Consider the following 16,869-nt stretch of genomic DNA (forward strand, 5'->3'; position numbering starts at 1 on the left):
AGATGCTGAATTTTCTTCCTCTTCCTGTGAACAGGAATGATGTCAACACTTCCAGGTAGACTGGGTAATTTGCCCTCGAGAAACAAAGCATTTTTGTCACATGTACTTATTATAGTGGGAATTAATAAAAAATATAGTCGAGTGGGTCTACCGAATAAATTTAAAATTAGTCTTGTTTTCCATCACTTTGTCTATATTACATTTGTGCTTCAGATTACTTCGATAGCTTCCTCATTGATGTCTAAATGTAAACTGATGTAGTATTTCAATACATAAAATTATCAACAATTAGATCAAGTCTGTTGTATACATTTATTTTTTCAACAGGTTATGAAAGTAAAGAAATTGCAGTAAAAAACAAGATCATTTTGTCATAGTGGTGACAGATTCTGTTGTATGGAGGACAAAAAATGACTTCAGTATCAATCAGTAAATAAATGTAGCAAATATAGAGATAAATAAATAAATACAAGATAGAAGAAATTAATGCCAGAATAAACACGGAAATAATAAATAAATGCATAAATAAAGAAATAAACACAGAGGTTAGGACCTCCTACCTTATTAACATACAGGTAAAGAATTATATAAATGAAAAAATGTAGTTGTAAAAAAATGTAGAAATAATTTGTCCTGTTTAATCATCAACTATTCTTTTTTTCAGTATCTATTTATTTATTCCTGTATTTATTCATACATTTATTTATTCATTTTTTGTAGGCCTATTTATTTCTTTATCCCTGTATTGTTTATAAATGTATTTATCTCCATATTCACTTATTTATTCCTGCATCTATTTGTGTATTTATTGATACTTAAATCATATTTTGTCCTCCATGCTGTTGTCCAGTGTAGTGTAAATACAAACGCAGCACTTCCTGACTTTCAGTCATACACAGCTCACTTCAAATAATATCTAGTAATGTAGTTTGTCTCTTAAAAAAAGCTGTGTTCATTTAACTACAGTTACATCAGTTTGATACTTTAGGTATGATGTGTATTTGGTTTACATTTTAAAGATTATGTTAGCCCACAAAGGACGCAGTCTTTACAGCAAATACAAACTGTGGATGAACAGATTCGTGCCCTCTGCTACAACTTGCTTACAACATCCTGTGATCCCCTTCACCTGTACCTTTTATCTCTGTGTTCTCACAACCATGACCATTGACCCAGATGCCTTAAACATGTGTGATCCCTTGACAGATATCTTTAAAGTACAGTTATATGATAAAAAGTAGTACAAGAATATAAATCTTGTTGATAAAACAGCTAACTAAAGGCAACTCTGTGCTGACATACACTGACCTTTCTCGTGTAGGTCACATCTGCTTTAGTTTTAAAATGCTTTCACTCTTCTCCCATTGTCGCCAGTCCAGCTTGGCTATAGATGAGAATTATGAAATTCCTCTTTTCATGCACGTACACAGAGAGATTACACATAAATCTAAATTTGATCCCAGTCCTCTCACTTAGAACAGTAGGATGATCTAACCTTAAATATTAACCCTCTGTAGATCTGTATTCAAACACGGCAGAATATAGTTTGCATTGTGAACGTACACACTCTGTGTATAGCTCTTCTACTGCAGCCTGTCCAGTTCGATCCATGCTACCGCCCTCTGCTGGCTGTGGATGGTGCTGCTTATGGCTGCCAGCAGCTCATCAGTGCAGCTCCAGGTGCTGGGCTCCAGGGTGTAGTAGAGCAGGGGCAGAGTCTCCAGCTGCAGCTCCTCGGCCTGGCACACCTCCTCCATCACGCTGTCCTCTCCACACCGTGGAAAAAACTTCCTGTTTCAGGTATTTGAGGGTCATACGCAGCAAATTAGAGGACAGAACTTCTTTAAATAAGACTTGAAACTGTCTGCACAGGGAGTAAAATGCTTATTTGGCATACAGTGTGAATGGTGTTAAGTGTATGGTGAAGGTGAATGAAGTACCATCATACTGCAGGGTGTCTACAGGTATCAGACACCTAAATTTAATGCTTTTTAAGACGTTCACAAGATAATTTTAGATAAAATTTAAGACTGATATTTGGACAAATCATCTGTATCTTACTCAAGCATTGCAGGTATCCTCCTGAGACCTGAACTTTTGTTTGATTCGCATTTTTAATTTCTCCTAGCTATCTGGGATCAGTAAGACCTGATGAGTATAAAAAAACTAAATTAAAAATGAACACCAAACAAAAGCTGGAGGTTAAAACAAAAATTAAGTGATGCAACAATTTTCATTTTAAAGTGTCTGTGAGAGATCCTATTAATTGAAATCTTAGAAAGTTTTCCTCCTTGCTACAGAGTTTATTTTGGCACTAAACGAACACACACTTGCCTCAGCTTCTTGTGCTTTTTGTTCTTCGGGCGGATATAGATGACGATAGGGTAAATCCCCTGTCTCAGTAAGCCCTCTACACTGTGCAGCCCCAGCTCCAGCAGACAGTGTTTGTCCTGAGACAGACACAAAGAGTGAGATTTGGATAATGTGTGACAATGTGCATTCATTATTATCACAATATTCTTTTTCCATAACATGAATAGGTGATACAGGTAATAATTCACCAACAAACATCCTCTCACTTTTCCTTGAAGGAGACGTTGGATGCTTTTGCCATGAGATGATTTAATTCATGATGTGTTTGCCCTACCTGGCTGATGACATCCTGTATTGACTGCAGCCGTATCCCCAGAGCCTGCTCTGGACTGCAGGAATCCAACAGGAACACTCTCTTGTCTCGTCTCTCCGAGGCCTGGATCGGCTCTGCAAGCCACAGGAAACAAAGAGAAGAGGTGTGTCTTGATGACGGTAAAATAAATCATTAAAGTCTTTGTTCACTGAGTTCATCAGTGTCTGGGGCATCGTGTGTGTGAATAAGTGTGTACCTGCTGGGCAGGTGTCAAACTTCAAACCGGACTCTGCTGGCTGCAGCAGCCTCTCTATGAGACCCCGGGAGAGAAGAGAGGGGGCGAAGATGACCGGCCGCTTAGCCTGAACCTGCAGTGGCTGCACTAAACTGTACGGGATCAGGTGCTCCTCATGACCTGAGGGGACACATGAATGTCACTTCAATACAAAGTGCACTAGTGACTGTCAAAGATAACTAAAACATGATTTATGTGTTGCATTCTGGGAGCACTATAACGGGAATCTTACGTTTGCTGAGTGTGTAAAGGACCTGATGTGTGGAACCAATCCCACGGCAGCCGGGGTCCACTGCTTTGACCAATCGTACACGTCCGGACGCTTTCTTTAAGAACTTCATGTAGGAAAATGGAGAAAAATAAACATCTTACATTCGTGTGTCACCAGTTCTGTTGTAGTTTTAAGCACAAATTGAGCCTGCCGTTCATTTTAACATACCAGACTCACCTTCTTCTTGAAGTCCTTTTGGTCCAGGGCCATTTTTCGTAGCCTTACAAGCAGCATCTGCTGTGCCCTGAGATGGAAAATATTTATTTGTTATTTACACTCCTAACTCTGCATTATTAAGGTGAGACACTACAAGTCAGCCCTGGTCAGTTTTCAAATTTTAGGCTTAAAATTTCACACACAAATAAAACTTCATCATGTCAATAATCAGCTGGGGTTTCATGATAATATCAGTTACAGTTTTTACCCTGTTCACCTGTTGTGTCTTTTTTTAATCTTAAAATGTATGAAATTATACAAAACATATACCTTTAAAGGCTGTTTTCTCAAAATGAGTTTTCCTCTTGTACTCTGAGCAAGAAACCCCCACGACACTAACACTTACATACACCAAACATTTCTTTTTTTAAATCAGTTTTTTTATTTCTTATTTTTTGTCCTTGTATTTTTCATAGCCGGATTTGTAAAACATTTTAATCCCAAAAACATGGCAACATTTTTATTTATTTATTCATTTTTTATGGCTGTTGACGGTATTTTCTGATGGTATGATAAAAAGAAATATATAAAACCCTCTCCTTGTGCTTAGATAATGACTTATTTGCATATTTAGCCATTACACTTTTGGAAAATTGTAACACAAAAAAATAATTACTTAAATTAAGTAATCAACTCGAGAAGTTTTATGGTGATATCTATTAGTTAAAAATGTTCCCCTAGTCATCTCTGGTGTCTCCACTAACTGACCCCCCTTTTACCATATGACAAAATCCCTGATAGACAGAATCAGAATGTGACCCTAAAATAATATAGCAGTAAAGTCGAGGTGTGACGGGCGTACCTGTTGTAGTTGGGCATGGTTCCTCTCTGCTGGGGCTTGGCTGTGAGTGGATCCACCAGGGAACAGTGCCAGTGGTATTTTCCATTGTACCGTGTGTCTGTCACATTTACAATGTCGTCACAAGACACAGCCAGAGACGGCGGGTCACCGTGAGGCTCCATGTTGAGGTTGACGCGCACGTAGAAGGAGTCAGCACCCATGAAAGAAGGCGAGGAGAGCTGGGAGCACAGCTTGGCGTATGCTGAGGACAGGGAGCAGAAGAGAGGACGGCTTAGTCTCACCGCTCTGAGATATGAATAGAACTTTATGTGCATCATGGGGAGATTTTTCAAGAATACATTGTTTTGTATTAATGTTTTAGAGCAGTGAGAGAACAGCCTCACCCTCTGGGTTGCTCCGGTGTTTGAGTGTGGAAGGCTCGGCCCACCACTGCAGAGAAAAGTGGGCCACCTCAGCAGTGCACTGGCCCAGCAGCACACTGCCCCCTCCGAACAGAACACCCTCCAGCTGAGCAACATAAAGAGAAGAGGGCATGTTATGTTCCTGCCTTATGATCTTAATCATTTTCACTTTTTTGTAATGGAGATTCAAAATTCACACATGTGAAGGCAGAACTGTGATGTGCACTAGTCCAAAAATCACATCTGTTAGCATCAGCTGAAGCACTCATTCTCTCTATGACTCATGTACGTACACAGAATTCTCACACATGATTTATTCACCACACTGACACACACCTCCAACAGCTCGCTGCCCTCCTTCAGTCCACACTGTTCAGCTGGAGAACCGGCTCTCACATGGCTGACAAAGATCCCTGTTTGATTTCCTCCGACTATCGTGATATCGTCAGCCAGACTGGCTCTCCCGTGCTTTGGTGAGATGGGCGGACTTGAGGACGGGGAGCGGGAGGGTATCCTGAGAGAGGGCAGGAATAGTTAAGGATGTAGGACATGTACATACAAAGGGCAAACCATCTATGAAAGTTAGATGTTGCTGTGAGCAGTGTATCAGTGACATTATTAGCTATCACAAATGACAGTATTTTTAGAGGCTTTCGTTGATGCTCGTACCTGGGAACTCGAGGCCTGGGCTGGTGTGAGGAGACTGCGGGCAGGTTGACCAGGTCAGGAGGGAAGAGATGAGAGTGTAAAGAGTTCCAGGAATCCCACAAAGAAAGTTCACTCTGCTCACCTGAAAACACAAGAGAGCCTCATAACTTAGGCTCACCATACACTTCATTTAAAGGGAAGCACACCCAGAGCTGAAGCCAGGACCTTCTCTGGTTTGTTTTATTGTATGCTGATGCCAAATGAAATCACAGACAGACTAAAATATGTTTCTGAAAACATTTGAGGTGAAAAAAGGCAATGCAGTAACAGAATCTTGATTCACATTTAATCAGTGCCGTCTAGTTTGACAGTTTAGCCCAACACATTCTCACTCCAACCTTGTCATATATCGACGTTAGGTCATGGACCTTTCATGTTGAAGTGCGACATGAAAGGTACCCTGGGTGTGTTGGCTGTTGACGTTCTGGGACACTGTGTCAAGTTCGGCCTGTTACATGCATTGTCTTCTTTCAAAATACACTTACTTTTTCACAGAAAATTTAACGTTAACATACAGTCTCTTTCTAAATAAACGCACTTCGTTAGTACAACAATGCAAATTGACACGTGGTTAGGTCGAGGCAGCAGGCGTTTCCCCTTGGTGCCTCAGAGCACCGTTAAACAGCGACCGGCCACATATCAGGACCGCTTTTTCGTTAGTGTCTGATGCCACAAGTCACTGCCCAAGCGCTGGATTTTGGACGACTATGGACTGAGGCCGGGTTGTTTAGCTCCATTTCCACCGAACACTTTCAGTATGGTACCTTTGGAACCAAAAGTAATCCTTCAGACATGGTACCTAGACCCTAGAGTTTCTACTGCAAACAGTCCTCTTAAATGTGGGCGGGGTTGTTGTCACTCACTGCTCCGTCCAGCACTCACTGTATTTCCACCTTTATCAGAGTGCACCTTGTGTATCGTCCACAGAAGGAGGCTGCACGCCGACATTTTCAGAACAAAGCATATCAGGCTGCAGTGAGAGTCTCTCTCCATGGGATATTTAAAAATAGCGGGTTTGTGCATTTAGTCCTTCTGAGGCAAGCTCAGGGGTTTAGTGTTGCTGGAGCCCACAGGAACGACGCACCGCAACGCTTTTTTTCCAAGTGAAGCTTGGGATATATGCAGCTCACATAACGCTTGAAGATCCACTCATTACTAAAAGTGTATAAAAACTAAACTAATGGTCAAAGTTGTCACAGTAAAATTTAAGGTGTGTTAATTGATTCACACAGTCACCTCATGCATTGAGTAACATTGCAAGTAAAGGTTCCACCTTAAAAGCCGCCGGCAGTCGGCCCAGTGAATGAAGTTATTTTTCTCAGACTCCAGCTGCTGTGAGAGGCAGCAAAACATCCTTTCATTTTATAGTTACAGTTTACTAATAAAACTCTCCACAGTATGAACAGTGGTTACATGAGCCTCAAAACCAGACACAACTCAGCCCTGAGCAGAGTGACCGTCCTCTACTGACCAATCAGACTGCAGTGTTCACAGCTCCACCTTTTAGTACCAGATCTGTGTGCTAGGTACCCCAACAGAGGGGGGACCAAACATGGGGACGGGACAGAACGGATCCATTGGTACCATCCACAACTTTTCACAGTGGAAATGGAAAAAAGCGTACCATTTGAGCAGTGACTGACATGACTGACAGCTGCCTTACAGACTCCTCAGCTCTGATTGGTTGTTTTCGGTGTGTTGCAGTAGATTCTAGCAAATGCCAATAGAGACTAGGAGGAGGATGTATTTATAGGATGATATTTTGTGGATGTAGTGACAGTTTCAGCAAATATGACAAAGTTATTTTCATTAAAAGCTAACAACTGCAGCTTTAAGATGTTAATTTCATTTTTTTGTACATGACTCAACTACCAGTAGTGAATTATCTTGACTTGGGCAGGCCCTTATTTTGTTTGCAAATAAGAATGTGAAGACCCAAATATACCTGTAATGTTATCGTTCTCATCACTGCCCCAGGATTCCAAGTCAAACCTGTTCAAAGCATAAAAGAGGGATGTAAATAAGAATGAAATAAAGGTGAAGAAACTAGAACAAGCTGAAGACGTGTGTTGACATGTGGGGCTGATGAACTCACTCTGTGTTGCACCGTCGGTTGATGGAGTTCATACACGGAGGAAAGGGGAATGTGGAGAGACGATTTATTTCTTTTTCATTGTCTTCTGTCTGTTGGTAGAGAGGTAAATAAAAACACTGACTCTGACTCTTTTATTCTTTCTTCCATTTGTTCTGTCAGTCCTGTGATACTCACTGACAATAGGAGATTCTCCTCTGAGTTGGAGTGGGAATCTGTGAAGACGCAAAAAGAACATTTGAATGAATAAAGTATATCTGCGGCTAAAGAAGTAAATAAAGTACGAGTATTCTGTGCCGAACTTAACTTACCCCCTGAGTTTTCATTGGCTTGGCCACTAGAGGGCGTCTGTAGCACAGAGAAGATGAGTAAATACAGTGTGACCTAGTGAGAGGTATTGTGCATGTACTAACACGCTAAGAGTTGCATAAGAATCTACTACAGTGTCTCAGGCTTGAGTCAATAATAAGATCCTAGTCTAGCTGCAGAAATGTTTTTAGCAGTCCAAAAGCTACATTCCTTGCATACCATAATAACTACATGAGAAAACATGTCCACAACAGTTGTTTCCCATGGAAATGATCCCTTACAGTGCAGAAAGCAGGTATTACATTACCTAAACAACACCCTCTTTTACTAATTGTGATTTAAATCATGACTGGGGTGGTGGTGATATGTGAAATAATGGTTGTGGTAGCCAGCTCTGACCTTTCGTAGCAGCGGGCGGGTGCCATTGGCCAGGCCGAGGGAACAGCAGGGGCCGTAGCACTGGTCCTCACTGCACAGGGACAGGTGGGACTGGGGAGCAGACGCAGGGATTCATATAAACTGTTCTGTAGTTGCAGAGGGAAAGACAGCGCTGTACTGATAACTTGCTTGTGTTAACTCACACAGTGCAGACAGGGGCTGTTCTGCTCGATCTGCTCCCGGCTCCTCTCCCTTTCTCTCTCCAGCTCCCTCTCCTGCTGCTCCAGGTTGGCCTGCAGCTCTGCGATGCGCTTACGCAGACGGTTCTTATCCAGCAGACAGTCGGTGTACTCCAGCTGCAGGCTGTCTCGACTGCGCAGAGCCTGGTGAGAAGATGGAGACAGACGGAGAGAAGAAGTTTGCATGGTGTAGAAACTGTTAGTCAGGGATGCTAATATGGGGGGAATTAAACTGCAACGAAACTAACTACACGTGTGCTTTGCATGGGTGGATTATGAGACGGTGGGCCCCTCTGCAAAAGGCCCCACCACCTTTAATATACAGAAGCAAGACACACAGATTTGGTGGTTTTATGTCATCCTTTTGTGGTTCTGTGTCTCTCTGTGCTCATTTTGTGTTTCCTTGTGGTTGCTTTGCGTCTCTTTGCAGTTCCTTTGCATCTCTTTGTGGACATTTTGAGCCCCTTTCTAGTCTGTACGGGTTAATTTGAGTGACATTTTGCAGGTTAAGGGTAGGCCGGCCCCTTGACACTTTGAGCCTTTGGGCCTGTGCCTGGTAGGCCTGTTTAGTAATCCATCCATCCATGGCGCCTCGATGCACCCTTTGTGTTGATTGGAGACTGTGTTGGGCCTAAAGGTGTACAGAGACGTCATTATGCAGCTCTGTATTTGGATATAAGACCAGAAGTGGGCATGGTTTATACAGAAAGTTGCATTAAATAAGAATACAACAACTGTATTTTCTAACCTATTATTCATTGGCAATGCAGTTGTTGTGGCTTCAAAGCATCAAATTGATTTAATAATGACATATAATTAATGCCTTTGAAATAAATATGTAAAAATATGAAATAAATTTATAAATAAATGTAAATATAAATATAGATGAGTCAATAAAAAAATAGGTTTATTGGAAAAAAAATTTTTTTCGAGGGACTACTTTATTTTATTTCAGGGGAGTTTTATTTCCAATTGCCACATTTATTTCCTGGCTCCTTTTATTTCCATTAAAAAAAAAAAAAAAAAAAAATCATAAAGTTTTTGGTAGGGTGTGAGTGGACGCTAAATCCAAATTCTATGAAACCCTTGAAACCCTTAAATGGAAGAATTTAAACCTACAGGTTACCAGTTTCGTTTTGATGTGCAGTTTGCAGGATCTGTGTCAGGAAGGACCCATATGCAGAGCAGCAGGCAGGTTTGAGGTTAAACAAAAAACGAACTTTAATTAAACTGATGGAAAAACATCCAGAACAGGCAGGTAACAGAAAGTCAAAATGACAGAGGATTCAAAACTAACAGAAAACCAACCGGGACAGTACGATGAACTCAGGTAAAAATTCCAAACAGAACACAAGACATCAGGCAGGAAATGGAGCAAGGATTGAACGCAGATGAACTGACAAGGAACAGACGGAAACACACAGGTATATATACACAGAAAACTAATGACAAGAACGAGACACAGCTGGAGTAGGTGGACACAGGCAAAAGGAGGGAAATGGGGATTGGCTAACAACAAGGGTGTGGAGAGGAACACTAGGGTGGAGCAAACAAGACTAATACAGAACAGGTGTGAAGGGAAGACTCTGGGAACAGGGAAGGACTAACGAGGCAGGTGTGACAAAAAAAATAGGTGGGAAAACACACAAAGACAGGAAGTAAAACTAGACATGACACATGAGGAGAGACTGTACAAAATAAAACAGGAAGCAGATTACACATGAACGAATAACATGAAACAACGAAGAACACAAACAGAAAACTCCAAAGGATTTTTAATAATTTAGGAAATGAAACAACTGTGAAACTCAAGTCCTATTTTGGGTAAAATATCAGTTTCCATTAGCATTATTTGTGCCTTGCCGAATAACGTATTTGGATTCACCTAGATGGGCCTCTGCTCACACTGACCTGGTCTCGCTCCTTTTCCAGTTCCATGATCTGGTTGAAATAGGACACACTCCTCTTCTGCTCAGTCTCCCAGTCCAGCTGGAGAGTTCTCACCTTCAGCTGCAACTGCTCGCACTGCGACTCCAACTGCAAACACAGTTCACCATCACAACCTCCATCCCAATAAAAAACACTGGCTTTGGCTGTAAATCAAACCATTTCAACAACAGGTTAGAAATGTAAAGCTTATTGGTGACAACTGTTCACCTTCTCCCAGTGCTCCTCTGTGCTCTGTAGCTCCCCCTGTAGTCTGGTAATGATATCACAGAGCTCCTGCCTCTGCTCTGCGGCCTCCCTGCGGTCCTGCTGCAGGATATCCAACAGAGCCTGAGGGTAAACAACAGAAACCACGTTTCAAGAGCATAAAACACTGCACCTTTAGAGACGTCATCATTGTTCTGAGGGACAAACCATGAGGAAAAGACAGTGTGGCTGATTCAGACACAAACACAGTGTACATGTGCTTCTCAGTGATAAACATTGTAGACGGTAAAAACATACTATGGCTCCAGAGGCAGGACCTGAGCCCCTCATCTGAGCTGTTGTATTCTCAGCTTTCTGAATATCAATGCGGTGCAGCGGCTTTTCCGGTAAAGGAGGTGGAGAACCATGTACGCCATTGGAGAGCAAACTGTTGCATTTTGCTGGCGTTGAATTCCCCGGTGTAATGACTTCTTTGTTGTCTGCCTCTGCCAACCTGGACTTCAGCTCCTCTACCTGTATGGAGAAAAAGCAAGGCAACATAATATTTTAACATGTAGCCTTTTAATTTTCCACCCTAGGTATTTATTATGCTGTTGTTAAGCATGTTTAAAGGGACATCCATCCATCCATTTTCATCTGCTTATCCAAAGCAGGGTCGCGGGGGCAGCAAGCCAAGCAAAGCACCCCAGACGTTCCTCTGCCCAACAACGCTTTCCAGCTCCTCCTGGTGAATCCCAAGGTGTTCCCAGACCGGATGAGATAAGTAATCCCTCCAGCATGTTCTGGGTCTGGACGTGCCTGGAACACCTCTAATGGGAGGCACCCAGGAGGATCCTGATCAGGTGGCCGAAACACCTCAACTGACCCATTTCGACATAGAGGAGCAGAGGCTCTACTTCGAGCTTCCTCTGGATGTCTGTGCTTTTCACCCTATCTCTAAGGTTGAGCCCAGCCACCCTTAAGAGGGAACCCATTTCACTACCCAGAGTTCATGACCATAGGTGAGGGTTGGGACGTAGATGGACCACTTAATCGAAAGATTCGCCTTTCAGCTCCCTCTTCACCACGACAGTCCAGCACCAAACAGCTGATCCATCTGACGCTTCATTCTACCCTCACTCGTGAACAAGACCCTGAGATACTTGAACTCCTTTACTTGGGCAGTAACTCTCTCCCAACCTGGAGGGGGCGATCCACCGGTTTCCGGCAGAGAACCGCGGCCTCGGATTTGGAGGTGCTGACTCTCATCCCAACCGCTTCACACTCAGCTGCAAACCGCCCCAGTGCATGCTGGAAGTCACGGTGTCATGAAGCCAACAGAACCACATCATCTGCAAAAAGCAGAGATGCAATTCTGAGGTCACCAAACTGGACCCCATCCTCCACCCAGCTGCGCCTCGAGATCCTGTCCACGAATATCACAAACAGGATCGGTGACAAGGGGCAAACCTGGTGGAGGCCAACACCCACTGAGAACGTGTTTGACTTTACGCCGAGTATGCGGATGCAGCTCTCACTTTGGGCCGGATGGTTCGTAGTAGCGACGGTACCACATTTAAAGGGACAGTAAAAACATGTTCTTCTGATTTTGGGTTGAACTGTCCCTTCAGGATGCAATTATATTGGCTCATACACTATAGCAAACATTAAGCTGTCAGTGCAGGACTATTCCAAAAAACGTGGTACAAACACATGTCTTCTTTCCAACCCTCTATCCCAGGAGTCAGGAAGATAAGGGTAAATAAAAGGGAAACCAATGTGTTTATTATACCCACTACATTCCTATATTTGCAGGCCAACTGTACAAAACAAGGCCATAGTGAACATAATGCAGTATCACCATCGCTTAAGGGAAAAATAGCCACAAATACTTCCTGGTATTCACAGCAAAGTGGTTGATACCTCAGCGGCATGGTGGACAAGTTGTGACAGCACACAAGCTAAATAAGGGGCAGGCTGATAATATCTACAGTTGTTTTGAATTGCTCACTTCAGCTCTTCAGTTTCAGCTGCGTGCCAGCTTCAGCAGTTTCACTTTGACTGCCTTGGGCACTATTTTCTGCGGCCTTATCGTGCCATCGAAGAAAACATTTATTATTTTCATACCCTTTGTCTCCAAAAACTTAAAATAGACATGGTTTTGCAACAAACTGAACTTCCTGGGCCACACAATACACCTTAAACAGCACCTTAAAGTTTAGAGAAACAGGGGAAAACAAGTAGCTGTAATGAGAGGAACACTTTTATCAGCAAATTTGCCTGTTCTGCAGCAGGTATACAGCTGTTTTTAGAGTCAGGACAGGCTGAGGAATGTGGTGGTAGAGAGGGAATGACTCATCCTCTAAGGGGCCTTTTCCCAGTGAAAGACTTGTTGTGTTAGACCAGTGAGCTCAGTGATTTTATAACATGGCTGTGGTGAACGAAACCTGTCTAAGGTGAATTAAGTTCAAGCATGATATAAAAACATGATGGAATTTTTTACATGTGCTGCTCCCAGCCGACCCACCTGCCTCAGCAGCTCTCTCTCACGGGTGGAGGCCATGCCCTGTTCCTCCAGGGCCCGGGAGTACTTCACAGCCTGCTCCAGGTGCCTGTCCTTCAGCTTTCCCAGCTCTCGACTGGCAGACTCCCAATCCTGACGCAGCCTTGAGATCACAGATTCATCAGTTAGGACTTGGCGTTACTATCCCTGGAGTTTCAGCACGCTTCGTGCCAGAGCATAGGTGCCACCCCCTGACACATCATCAGTTGTGCACCTCAACATCATACTTAACTTCTCTGACTTGCAGGAGATCTTTGCCCAAAGAAAGTGAAGAGCTGAAAATATTAAATCTCAAAGACCAGCTGATAAGCCCTCTATAGACACAAAGCTACCTCTCACTGCCCTCCTGATACCATCAACGAGAGTCGTCTCATCTCTTATCATGAATTAGTGAATATCATTCTGGGACAAGAGTTTCATCGCATGATAACAGCAGGATGCAAACGAGGAAAAAGAAAGAAGGAATTACAAAAGTGAGACGAACCTCTCAAGCTGCAGTTTGTCCTGACGTAAATCCTGAGCTTTACGTTCGGCGCGGCTGCGTTCCTCCTCAGCCATGCGGCAGCGCTGAGACAGGCGCCGCTCACACATGCGGCTGTTTCGAAGCTGTTCCCTCAGTTTACGCACCTCCAGGAGCAGAAACTGGGTCAAACCCTCTGGACCTTCTTCATCTGGGGAGTAAAGACAGGTGGAGGTTATAGATGCTTAATGTACTGTATGGAGACAGTAAGAGGGGCTTGTTTTGCTCTGAAATCTTGTGTATACTTTGTGAAATCTACCAAGAGACCTTTTGTCATAGCATATTCATATTCAAGTTCCCATACTGGCTCTACCATTGCTGTTGAAAGCCTTTCACTATATTCTGCTTGTTTAACGTGCCCTTCATCCTTTCAATACTCTCGAGCATCGTAGTAACAAAGAACAGTGCGCTCAGCTTTTAAAAGTGAGTTGTTAACCACTTTTTAAGTGCTTGTATCTGTTTGCTGGCCACAACACAATCAAATCTAAACCTCAGTGAGCTCTTTTCAGTGTGAATATCTCAGCTCTTTGTGTGTCTTAATTTTGTGTTTTAAACATAAGTATTCACAAATTCAATAAAGTGTCTAAAAATGAAACCGCTGATAAGTTATAGTTTGTTTTATATAGTCTGTTTCCAAGAGAAACCCATGCAAATTCTCACACCACACAAGATATCTCCTTCACTTCTCTTTCTATCCCTGTTATCACATATTATCAAGAACTCCAAAGAATCCCTGCCAAAAATTTTAGGTTATTTACTCAAAAGCACATTAAAACTATGCGACTGTACTTCCAGTGGGCCAACAATTTAACAGGCTTTATTCCCAGGACATTTTCACATGCCATGTAAGTATTTTGTTGATTTGCTTTTTTAAGCCTGAAGTCAGTTTAAAGGAAAACTTCTGTGTTTTTGAAGCTGGACCCCTTTTCCCCATGTTTTTATGTCTAATTGAATAATGGAGACAATTTTTGAAACTGGTCCAGTATTGAGAAAGACTGCTGCAGCTGCAGTGGCAAAACAGGCTATAGAGAGCTGAAACGTTCTCCCTTACCTCTCACTAATCTGCTCTGTTTGTTAGTGTGTGTAACCAAGTCTTGTTCTAAAATCTCACAGACTTTTCCACATTGTCGAAATCAGCTTAATATTCAGCCATGCCACACTTAAAACCTTTTAGATAACACTAAGCTATGCTTGTCCTTGTTGTTTTCTTGCAACAAGTCACCTCTCACAATATTTCAAGAGTGAGACGTCTCCTTGAGCGAGACTTGGTCTCGGTAACAAACAGACCAGCAAAGTAGGGGTGGGCGATATGACTCTAAAATAAAATCACAATATTTTAGGGTATTTTTGCGACAATGTTATTCTTGACGAGATGAAAAATTAATAAAAAATTATTATTAATTCAAGAACACAGAATTGCAACAAAAATAAGTGATATAGTTTTACAGTTTATTTTCAAATATTCAGTAAAAACTAAACAAAAACTATCTCTCATTTCTTCAGTTTGTGAACAACAACAGTAACTCAGAGTGAGATTCAGACTCTGTTACAATATTAATAGTTCAACAAAACAAAATCTACCACAAATTACACATTTAAACAGCTCCCAAATACAAAAAAATGTCCCCTGGGATCTATATATATAAATCAACAGGTGATTTCCTTCTTTTAGTAAAATCCTAAATGATTGAGTTGTTTTTTTTTCCACCTGGACCTTTATGCTCTGCCATTTCTCCTCTAATCATCACGCTGTAACCTGTGACAGGCTGTTATGATACCACAACTATCACACATTCACACAGACACTCCTATGTGCGCACGGCGAGAGAGGAGAGGGAGAGACGCTGTGCTGCTGCCAGAGGAGCCGCTGAATGAGTTCCCTCTGAGCGCTAAGTCACTAAAAGAGTCTGACAAGTCCGGGGCTGTTCATAAAACATTCAGGACGCCACAGTTTATTCCACACTACTGAAGCTGCTCCTCTTTTTGGAACCACTATGGAGTCTGTAATAAATTTGCTTTCAGCCATGCTTGTTGTTGCCCTGGGTAACAGTATGATGTCAAAATGTCGACAAGTCGAAATAATGCAAATAGCATGATATGAATTTTATATATTATATCAAAAAATTATACTGGTATTGTGGTATTATTTTGAATGAGATAATATGGCACACCCCTACAGTTAGCAGCTGATTTCGCCACTGTGGCTGCAGCGGTCTCTCTCAATCCTGTCAAACTAGATAGCCCTGCTTACCCAGTATGAGGGAGCACCGCTGTGTGGGCTTCTCTCCGGTCAGCTGTGTGTACTGGTCTGGGTGGTAAAACTCCAGTGACTCCATGAAGGCTTGAAGCCCTCGCGGCCCCTGACCACGCAGAATGTCCAGCAGACGACCTGTTCAATGAAAAAGGGTTAAAGAAAGTGTCTGAATTCAAACTAATGTAAACTTGTGTCAGCATTTTGGTGCAGTAAACCATCAAAGCTGAAACTGTCTAACCACAAAAATCCTCCCTCTTTGATGTGAGTGTCATTTACACTGTAGTTACACAGGTATGTCAAACATGAGCATGATGAATGAGCGGCTCTAGCATGAGCTAACTCACTGGCAACGAAACAGCAGTGATACGAGCACTGAGCTCAGGTGTTTGTCTTCATCCCATCTTTACTTGCAACATCCCCCCTTCATCTTTTATCTTCTTTCACTCCCCATACACTCCCCTTTACTTAGCCACGTCTTTCATCTTACTCTCCCCTCAGTTCCTGCCTGTTTCTCTCACTGCAACATTTATCTTCATCCACCTGCTCCTCTCTGACAACATGCTGCACAATCACACATTGAATGTTTCGTCTTCGGGAGTTTTACTGCACTGCTCCCCATTTTCAAAGCATCTCATACAACTGTAGATCAGTTTCTTGTCATCCAGGCAGCCATTTGTATCAGTGTATCTCTGTAAAGCCCATATTGCATGTTGTCCCACTGTCTGTCTTCCCTTGCTTTCTATCATTTTATCTCATTAAGTGTGTAATGCAAGAAATTCACCTTATTCTTCATCAAGATAATGCCCATGTTTGTTAATTTTTTGTCTTCTCAATTTGATATTCTAGTGTCGATATTTTGCGTGGCAATATTGTACCGATACAAGAAAGCCAAGTATCGATTCTTTTATTAATACTAGTCCATACCCATTGGTAGCTTTGTCACCTTCTACCTATGCCAGTCCTCAATGCCTATGTGCAGTTTCACATAGATTGACCACGTCAGTGAGTAGAAAAACATGGGACAGACAGAATGACTGACTGACAGAATGACACACTGACAGT

At 42.3% G+C, this 16,869-nt stretch overlaps 1 protein-coding gene across 4 annotated transcripts in view; it reads right to left on the reverse strand.

Annotated features, from left to right (window-relative positions):
- Positions 1-305: 305 nt before the first annotated feature.
- The window catches only part of zmp:0000000896 (caspase recruitment domain-containing protein 10), a 23,310-nt gene continuing 6,746 nt past the window's right edge, over positions 306-16,869 (reverse strand). Inside the window, exons 3-24 of one of the 4 annotated variants that reach the window (XM_050069973.1) lie at positions 15,805-15,942; positions 13,518-13,704; positions 12,998-13,136; positions 10,789-11,004; positions 10,495-10,614; positions 10,249-10,374; positions 8,302-8,481; positions 8,120-8,209; positions 7,723-7,759; positions 7,589-7,626; positions 7,415-7,503; positions 7,265-7,311; positions 5,281-5,314; positions 4,948-5,125; positions 4,594-4,717; positions 4,211-4,451; positions 3,361-3,436; positions 3,154-3,256; positions 2,883-3,041; positions 2,648-2,760; positions 2,335-2,450; positions 306-1,791 (exon numbers count right to left, since the gene is read on the reverse strand). In XM_050069973.1, the coding sequence (XP_049925930.1) occupies positions 1,584-1,791; positions 2,335-2,450; positions 2,648-2,760; positions 2,883-3,041; positions 3,154-3,256; positions 3,361-3,436; positions 4,211-4,451; positions 4,594-4,717; positions 4,948-5,125; positions 5,281-5,314; positions 7,265-7,311; positions 7,415-7,503; positions 7,589-7,626; positions 7,723-7,759; positions 8,120-8,209; positions 8,302-8,481; positions 10,249-10,374; positions 10,495-10,614; positions 10,789-11,004; positions 12,998-13,136; positions 13,518-13,704; positions 15,805-15,942 (2,759 nt within the window). In that variant the 3' untranslated portion in view covers positions 306-1,583. Of the gene's footprint in view, positions 1,792-2,330; positions 2,451-2,647; positions 2,761-2,882; positions 3,042-3,153; positions 3,257-3,360; positions 3,437-4,210; positions 4,452-4,593; positions 4,718-4,947; positions 5,126-5,280; positions 5,402-7,264; positions 7,312-7,414; positions 7,504-7,588; positions 7,627-7,722; positions 7,760-8,119; positions 8,210-8,301; positions 8,482-10,248; positions 10,375-10,494; positions 10,615-10,788; positions 11,005-12,997; positions 13,137-13,517; positions 13,705-15,804; positions 15,943-16,869 lie in introns of all 4 variants that reach the window. The other 3 variants (XM_050069972.1, XM_050069970.1, XM_050069971.1) reach the window with 3 other exon arrangements.

Source organism: Epinephelus moara, chromosome 18 (genome assembly GCF_006386435.1).
Source record: "Epinephelus moara isolate mb chromosome 18, YSFRI_EMoa_1.0, whole genome shotgun sequence".
In the NCBI taxonomy this organism is placed as follows: Eukaryota; Metazoa; Chordata; class Actinopteri; order Perciformes; family Serranidae; genus Epinephelus; species Epinephelus moara.